The 9,515-nt window shown below is 41.2% G+C and overlaps 1 protein-coding gene across 14 annotated transcripts in view; it reads right to left on the bottom strand.

Moving 5' to 3' along the window:
* Nucleotides 1–241: 241 nt before the first annotated feature.
* Nucleotides 242–9,515, bottom strand: part of LOC133390158 (mitogen-activated protein kinase kinase kinase 7-like) — a 62,949-nt gene continuing 53,675 nt past the window's right edge. For 9 of the 14 annotated variants that reach the window (XM_061638141.1, XM_061638140.1, XM_061638142.1 and 6 more), the window contains 3 exons: nt 9,240–9,301; nt 8,418–8,533; nt 242–3,998 (listed from right to left, as the gene is read on the bottom strand). In XM_061638141.1, the coding sequence (XP_061494125.1) occupies nt 3,818–3,998; nt 8,418–8,533; nt 9,240–9,301 (359 nt within the window). In that variant the 3' untranslated portion in view covers nt 242–3,817. Of the gene's footprint in view, nt 3,999–8,417; nt 8,534–9,239; nt 9,302–9,515 lie in introns of those variants that run through there. The other 5 variants (XM_061638143.1, XM_061638144.1, XM_061638145.1 and 2 more) reach the window with 2 other exon arrangements.

Here is a 9,515-nt window from a genome sequence, read left to right as displayed (position 1 = left end):
ATGGCAAAGGAGAATTGCTCAGGAACACTAATTCCAAAAAGTAACTACCTCAGCAGTTCCATCGGGCCTGTTCTGTATTAAAACAAAACTTGGGCTTTCACTAGTTATTCCTTTAACTAGAAAGTTAAGCACCTGCAGTTATCTATAGTGACTACACTTCAAAACCTATTTCACAGTACAGTAGGATTGTTCGAGATATCACTTGCAGTTGTAATAATGAAATAATATAATAATGTAATAATAATGAAAAAAAAGTCAAAGTTTAATGCTTTTTATACAGATGTGCTTACTCGTACTCCCATTTGCTGAGAAAAATGGTATGTACCACAACTGCATCCATTTGGCTAACCTGACAGATGTATGCCAACTTCTTCTTGGCGATCACTCATGACCGAGTGAGAGTGTTTTCCAAAATATAGTCTTTAACAACGGATCCGTCTGAATCTGTATCCACCGCTGATGTACCAGACCATGACTAGGGGCTTCTGGATTTCACAGTCCTGCCCCCGTCGCCATTTGCCAATCACCATGGGACTTTTGTTATGGAAGACTCATGTGCGTGAATTTATGTGGGGAGATCGGTGCACCACGATAACACACAATCTTGACAGAAAAAGGCTTTGATCCAATGGCATGGGTACCACCTTCATAGCCGTTGTAACATACACATTGTTATCCTCCACCTGTTCTGCAGTTGAGGACTTTCTTGGATCGTTCTTTGTCTGGTTCCTCTCCCTTGACTTTACCGCCATGGGTGACCCTGCTGGGAGTACATGACTCCTGACGGCATCGCTCACAGGGTTCATTGGAACACGCAAGCCCACTCACCACTACAAGGTGACGATCCAGCAAGGGGGATGCCAACAGCAATGCTTTGGATAACTTTGCGCTATTCCTAATACTATAGTTATTTTCCCTGCCAATTACATTTTGCTATAAATAGGTGTGCCTTTAAATTGATCCCAATATCAGTTTCAGCTAACTAATCAAATTATATGCCAAGATTTCACGAATTATAATCCTTCCCTTTATTTAATCAAAATGAGATGGGCTTTAACTCTGATAACTTGCCAAGGATGGATTTATTTTTAGAGTTGAAGAGGCTGTTTAAATTTGGTAATCTTTGAGCACAAGTCAGCAATAATTCAGTTTAAAGAAACAGAGGAGGGCAAGGATAAAGTTCAGCACTTTATCCTATCCTAGACAGTGCAATTCTCTATCTGTCTATTCAGAAGTCAATAGGAATTCAATGGGACTGACTCCCAGGTACATAGGTAAAATCCTACACACAGTTACTAAGGAGTAAACCCCACTGCACATACTGAACACATTTCTGAGTAAATAAGCATAGGATTGCAATGTAACAGTAGAGAGTGCTCAGTACCTTGGAATGGCTCCTAAACAGATGGGTTTTCTAAGGTCTGTTTCACAAGAAAGCAGGATCTGGGTGCAATGGCCCATGCCTCTGTAAACCAATACGTTTTACAATAATGTGCACAGGGAGAGTATACAATGTTAACAGTGTGCAACTATTTAAAAAACCTTTCATAGGGGACTGTTTTGTGAGAAGTGAGCTTGAATTGAAGCCCAACACTTATCAGTTCAAATGTTTCGATGACTTCTTAGATATTTCATTGATAGCAATTTCAATTTTTGTTGTACAAGTTATTAAACACCAAAGCTGTTCCATAAATGTATTTCCATATTAAGGCTGCATTGCTGTGCATGCTTTCCTGGGAGTAAGCCCCACTGAAAGTTGGGCATAACGCTGAGGAAACATGCACAGAATCAGGCTGCGTATTTCAGGCTGCGTATTTCAAACAGGCTGGAAGTTATCCCAATTCTCAATGTAAATCCAAAGAATGATGGAAATGGGAAACTGAAAGGTTGTATGTGTTCCATTTTAGAAGCCACAGGTTGTTAGCTTTATCTTTAATTTTTTTCTGTGTCTGAATGATTCCCACATGGTAAAACCATGATTTTCTGACTTACAAAATCTATAGCTGGAATCAATAATCCTTCCCTCTCACCTCACTGGGCCATATCTACATATATACAGAAGTATTCATAATGTTTAATCTTTGTGGTTCAAAGTACCGAGATGACAATAAATATATTGTCAAAATACAGCCTTTCTGCTTCAGACTCAGAAGACAGTAGGCATTTTATGTAGTAAAAGCTACCTAAATCAGACCCACTATTTCATCATCTTGTTCTGCAGTTCCTGAACAGCAGCTGCCCGCTACATGGAAAGCCACTCTTGGAACTTGGGGCTGCTCAAAAGCAGATTATGTTGCATGGGGTAGGGGGCCTGCTATTCTAATGGGGTAAAAAAAGTTTAAAAATCCCACTGTTAAGTCCCCAATTGTGCTTTGGATTGTGGGCTATTGTTTCCTTAAAACATGAAGGTGGTTATTGGGAGAGTTTTTCAAGTGTATTCTTTTTCAAAATTAAATTTTGATTAATACATGTTACAATCATCTAATTATTCTAAAAGATTGCGCAGGGTGGTCATCTTGTAATCAGCACATTCCTTTTAATCTCTCACAAGAGGAGAGAAGGCAGTCGCTCTTCCTCACACTTGTTCCCTGTTCAGTCCTGGCTCTTCAGGCAGGCTTTTGGGGTGGGTTAGGTTTTTACTGTTATGGTTTTAAATTTTAACGTTTTAATGTATTGTTTTTATATTGTACGTCGCCCAGAGTGGCTGGACAACCAGCCAGATGGGCGACTAATAAATTAAATAAATAAATAAATAAATAAATAAATAAATCATTCCCTCACTCGCTATGTAACAGTCCACTTGGAATCCTCCTGTTGACAACTGACAGGTCAAAAAGTAGGGCACAGAACAGGGTCCAAGACGGACTGCAACTACCTTCTCTCTTGCTGCATCAGGAGATTTAAAGCTAGGACAGGAAACTGGGGCCTCTAGATGTTGTTGAACACCTATCACTCCAGTCAGCATGGCCAACAGACAGGGATGATAGGAGTTGCAGTCCAAAATGGGAGACCTCAGGTGTCACATCCCTGATGTAATGGAATGTGCCCAGTGTCTCAGCACAGTGGCAACCCTCAAGATGAGATGAAGCAATTCCATACATGTCCATACTTAACCATACATAATGTAACTGGATCCATTTGGCTTAATGAATCTTTATCCTCAGTTTGCACATGCGGCCTTGATAAACATCCCCAGATTTTTTCCATTCCTTGACCCTCAAATGTAAAGAAAATACAGGATTTTATGATAGCATGAATACAAGAAATTTTAGTCAAAGTGCAGGGTGATCAAACGCTCGACCAGTGATGGTGGCATCAGCTTAGACTTCCCATATTCAAAAGAATGCACTGCTTAGCCAGCATCACCTCATGAGCTTGGTGCAAGGTGGAGTCCTGGAAAATGACTGATTCTTGCAAACAGTCCGAGATGAGAGAATAACAAAAACATTCTAAAAATGGGGAATAATTCTACACTGTTCCTATTGCGTTAACACCAAAAGATCTTATAATTTAGCAGCCACTTAATCACTTTTGATAGGCTAGCCATCACACAAGGGGCATACAAACAGCTAAGAGTTCATTGCATTTTGCTTTATGTTTGGTGCTGCTGCTAATTCATGTAGCTGCCCTTACCTTTCTCAAACAACTCAACGTTCACCCAAATACAAAGGAGATTGAATTGACACTGGAAGAGCAGCAGGTATGTCTACACATTCAGCACACACCAATAAGGGAACACGCAGAAGTTGTCATATTAAGGGATAATTTTTTTAAAAAGTTTTTCTGCGCATCATTGTCAGTTTGAAGTTCCACTGAGTCAAGATGTCCCTTGACGTTTTTGTTGCTGATTTCGGATGACCTCCAACTGTTTTTTGCATTGCTGGTAGTACGTGGAAAGGCTTTTGTTTTCATCTAAAAGCTTTTTATGTTCTTGTACCAAACGTGATGTATTTTGCTGGTCTTTTTCATCCTGGTCCAGTTCTGCTATTAGTTCTTGCCTAAATTAAAAAATTAAAAAGTTAACATTAGATTCTTGAGAGAAATTCAATGATATCCACATTTACCTACTGCTATTGCTGTTTACTGTAAAATTAGTCTAAAAACTTATCTGATATGTCTCACAGAGGCTTGATTGCAGAGCGCAGGGGCAAGGTCTCCTTCCCACTTCATGTAACTAACAAAGTAAGCATGTGATGTGGCCTGTATGCACACACCTCTGTGTGTCTGCAACTGTCCCAGTGACGATGCTAGATATTCATTCACTAGCTCACCTCAGCTGTGAGATTATGCTAATAAGCGTAAGAATCTTTGACCATTGGACAACTGCAGTGCTATCTATGTACACACCTGAAAAAGGGTAAAAAAAACAAACGAAAGCAAACTAATGAGTGGTACCTTACTGGGGCCAAACTAAACCTGATGGCAAAGGTGGGTTGCCACTGAAGACACCTTCCATGCCACACCCTCCTGTCACCTCTTCATGTGTCATTTCACACTTTTGCGATGTGATACTGTGTTGTATATTCCATGCAGCAGCCCATGAGATGAAGAAAACATAGTGGGGAAATGCAAAGTGTGAAATGATGTGTGAGTGAATCTGCACAATTATGGGGAAAGAAGGGATATCACAATGTGGTAAGACCATCATTGGTAACAAAGTTGTATCTTAAGCTAACTTGACACCTATTTTATACAATGATATACAACACACTATTACACTCTATTAAACACAACTATTATCTTTCTTTCTATTAAGTCAGTGATCAAACCTTCACTGCTTTTGTCACACCACTTTTTTACAACTTTAAAAATTAGCTCCCTCCACTCAAAAAGCCTAGCTAAATATATCTAGAAGACTATCCTGGCTCATAGTGTTAAAGACTGTTTTGTTATTTTTACGTCATTCTTAAAATAGCTCATGTTCTATATTGGTATGAACTCTTGTTAAAAAATCAGAGCCAAGAGTCAAGTAGACTATTTTTTTCACAACTATCATTTCATTTAATTGATGAGATAAGCATTCAAAACACCGTTGGACTCTAATTTTAGATGACGGAATATTCTGAGCAGATAATTTCTCCAAGTTTTCTTTGGGGTCTCAAAGAATCTACTATGTTTTCAGAGTCCAGCAGGCCCACACTCCCTCAGAGATATACACATGAAGGCAGCAACGGCAATACTTCCTTGCAATTGGTCCAATTCCTGCATTCCTTATGATGAAAGCTGGGAAGCACATTTGCTACAAAAGGCAAAATATGGGCACCACCTTCTTCCCCCAAGACTGAAAAAGGAACAGCATTTGATTTAACACTCTGATAAAGATGAGATGCAGTAACACGGCAAAGGTACCAAGGATGGATTAGTTCACTGCCTTGGGAATGGAAAGTTGTGGCACCTGCCCTTTCACAACAATGGTCCTGAAATCAGAAGCAGGAACTGCTGCCAGGTAGGTGGAAGGTTGAGCTATTAACACAAGCCAGAGGACTGAGGAAACAATTGGGAAAAGAGGAAGATAAACTGAGTCTGATCCTGGAATCTTAGAAACCACCATGGGGGATGAGGAAACCATCCTGCAACTAGATCATCCACGATGGGAATGAATCATTTATTTATTTATTTATTATATTTGTATCCTGCCCTTCCTCCCAGAAGGAGCCCAGGGCAGCAAACAAAAACACTAAAAGCACTCTCAAACATCTTAAAAACAACACCTTAAAATATTAAAACAAAACATCTTTAAAAACATAGTAAAACAAAACACCTTAAAACATCTAAAAAAACTTTAAAACCATCTAAAAAAGTAATTCCAGCACAGATGCAGACTGGGATAAGATCTCTATTTGAAAGTCTTGTAGGCACTGAAGACAATAGAAATGGCACCTGTCCAATATTTAAGGGGAGGGAATTCAAAAGGGTAGGTGACACTAAAGGTCCACTTCCTATGTTGTGTGGATGATAAGATGCAGAGGACCTCACCTGCAGAGATCAGGGATCGATTGGGTATACGAGGGGTGAGATGATCTTTCAGGTATCCTGGTCCCAAGCTGCATAGGGCTTGGTACACCAAAACCAGAACCTTGAACTTGGTCCGGTAGCTAATGGGCAGCCAGTGCAGTTCTTTCAGCAGTGAGGTGACATGTTGGTGATACCCTGCCCCAGTGAGCAGTCTCGCCATCGCATTTTGCACCAGCGGTAGCTTCCGGACCAACCTCAAGGGCAGCCCCACATAGAGTGCATTACAGTAATCCAGCATGGAGATTACCAGTGCATGGACAACAGTGGGCAGGCTATCCCGATCCAGAAATGGCCACATCTCTCTTACCAACCAAAGTTGGTAAAAGGCACTCCTAGCCACTGAGGTCACTTGGGCCTCTAGCAACAAAGATGGATTCAGGAGCACCCCCAGACTACGGACCTGCTCTTTCAGAGGGAGTACAACCCCATCCAAAGCAGGCAATTTACCAATTATCTGAACTCGGGAACCACCAACCCACAGCGCCTCCATCTTGCTAGGATTCACACTCAATTTACTGGCCCTCATCCAGCCCACCACAGAGTCCAGGCAGTGGTTCAGGGATTGCACAGTCTCTCCTGATTCAGATGTTACAGAGAAATAGAACTGGCTGTCATCACCATACTGCTGACACCTTGCCCCAAATCTCCTAATGACTGCTCCCAACGGCTTCATATAGACGTTAAACAGCATTGGGGACAAGATGGTACCCTGTGGCACCCCAGATCACAACTGCAAGGGGGCTGAAGGACAATCACCCTATGCTATTCTCTGAAAACGACGCTGAAGATAGAATCGGAACCACTGTAAAACAGTGCTGTCGATACTCATCTCACCAAGTCGGCCCAGAAGGATTCCATGGTCAATGGTATCAAAAGCCGCTGAGAGATCACGTAAGAGTAATAGGTCGCAGCACTCCCCCGTCCTTCCCCCAATAAAGATCATGCATCAGGGTTACCAAGGCTGATTCAGACCCATGACCAGGCCTAAACCCAGATTGGAATGGGTCAAGATAATCTGTTTCATCCAAGAGTACTTGCAATTACTATGCTACAGCCCTCTCAGTCACCTTCCCTAAAGAGGGGGTATTTGCAACCGGTCAGTAGTTGTCACAAAAGAATGAGTCCAGGGTGGGCTTTTTCAGGAGTGGTCGGATTCTTTCAAGGCGGCTGGAACCACTCCCTCCTGCAATAATGTGTTGACCACACCCTGGATCCACTCAGTCAAACCCCCTCGGCAAGCTTTAATAAGCCAAGAAGGGCAAGTGTTGAGAGGGCACATTGCTGGCTGCATCATCGCAAGCACCTTGCCTACGTCATCAGGCCGCATCAACTGAAACTGATCCCAATTAAGTTGTAGCAGATGTTGCATCAGACACCTCACTGGGGACTACAGCAGATGTAGATGGGGCAGCAAGACTGCTACGGAGGCGAGCAACTTTACCCTCAAAGTGCCTTGCAAACAATTCACAGTGGGCTTCTAAAGGGTCCAAAACTCCATTTGCTGTACTTGATGTTAAAAGACCCGACAATAAGAAAAAGCTCCACTGGACTTGAGGATCGATGGAGGTAAAGTGGGTCTTCTTCACCATCCTCCCTGCCACAAAGTAGACATGGTTATGATGTTTTACTTGTGCCCGATCAGCCTCACAGCATGTCTTTCGTCATTTGTGCTCTAGCCTTCATCCAGCCTCTTTCGTTGCTCTTAGTTCACTGGTGCACCAAGGCACAAACCGGGCTCCACAAAGCCAGAGAGGGCACTCCGGGGCAACCTGAGCTCCAAGTGATGACTGACTGAAATCACGTCACCAATATGTTATGAAGTAGCTATGGTGATTTTAATGTATTGTTTTAGTTTGTTGTAGTGATTGTGTTGAGTTTGTATTTTACTTGTGGATTCCACTGTGATCTTGTGTAAAGAATGGCATATAAATGGAAATAAATATGTTGGAGTCATGAGAATTTCCAAGGGCTTCCCAGATTCATCCCGTTCTGAGAAACAGTGCTCTATATCTCACTAGGAAGTAAAGAAGCAGTAGGTAGACCTTTCCTAATTCCTTACTCTATCCCTTGCTGCATGTGAAGTGCATACAACTGTCAGCCTGATCTGCCATTCCGAGCAAATGGAGGAGAAGATGGTTCAAGCTTGGCACATGATACAAAATAGGACACCGTATATTTACATGCTGTTCTACTTCTAGTTTCTGAAAATAGATTATAAATTAGTCTATACCACTATACGCCTAGTATGATAAAAGTAAAAACAACTGAGAAATCAGAAAATATTGCCATTCCGAGATCAGGGTAGGCTATCAGGATTTTTAAAAATGTAATGCTGTTTTACGTTATACTTTTATTTCAATAAAGTCATCCACACATAACAGAAGAAGTATTTTAAAACTTACTTTCTTTGCAACAGCAGTGCAATTTCTGTCTGAACTCTCATATATTCTTGTGCCATTTTACAGTGGTGTTCAAACACAGCCATAGATTCCTTTGAGTTTGGACATGGTGCTAAAGGCTGAAAATAAAATAAGGCATGTTAAAAATCAATCAGGTAATATCTCAACATACACTATGTCAAACCCTCTCTTTTTAAAGCAAGAGAATTAAACTATGTCCAGAATGCATCTTAGCACACCTGGGCAAACCTGAGATATACCAGAATAGTATTTTATAATATGTAGAAAAAATACATGTCGGCAACAAATTAGCAACTGAAACCTGTCACAATTGAGGGAAGTGTTTCAGATGCGCAGCCCATCCCTTCAGAATCTTTGGGTTGTCTCTGGGTTTTCCCTGGGGTGGGGGACCATGCAGATGCTGGAAGATACTTGTTTAGTACCAAGTGAGGGATAAGAGGGCACAGCTGGCAAGATTTACTTCTGACCTTCTGAACTATGGTGTCAGGGCAGTAGTTCACTGAAACAGATCATTTAATTCAGACCAGAGACTACATTCCACAGCTTGCTTTTTGACCAACCAAACAAATTGCAAGAGTACCCCTGAAAAATATTTTAAGCATACACATGCTAACTGCCCCAAATTAGGTCTGAATCCTACATGCAAACCAATATAATTATCCCCCCAAATTGCCAAAATATGTATATTGAAGATAAAGCGTATGTTGTGCATTGTATGTTTAGAAGAAACCGTGAGAGGGCATTTGCTCTTAAAGGTGGCCTAAAAATATAAACAAACAAATAGGAAAATCAAAATGATTTTACCTGCAACTGGTGATCTAATGTAAGATATGCCATAGGGATGGAGTTATCAGACCCATTAGTATCTGTTGGAAAAAAATACATAGATATTCTGAATTTCAAATGTTCAAACTGATCTCAATACATGCTGGATCTACTCAAAGTCCCACATAGGTATTGATTTCATTAGGAAATGATGGAGGGTACTTTCACATGACTAACTACTCCATGGCACTGTTCTCTCTCTTCGCATGATGGTTGCTGTGATGTTCTTTTATGCAAATGTTTATGCTTGTGCAT

The sequence above is a fragment of the Rhineura floridana genome, chromosome 8 (assembly GCF_030035675.1).
Source record: "Rhineura floridana isolate rRhiFlo1 chromosome 8, rRhiFlo1.hap2, whole genome shotgun sequence".
In the NCBI taxonomy this organism is placed as follows: Eukaryota; Metazoa; Chordata; class Lepidosauria; order Squamata; family Rhineuridae; genus Rhineura; species Rhineura floridana.
The sequence above is the reverse complement of the archived record's forward strand: the minus strand, read 5'-3'. Positions and strand labels throughout refer to the sequence as shown.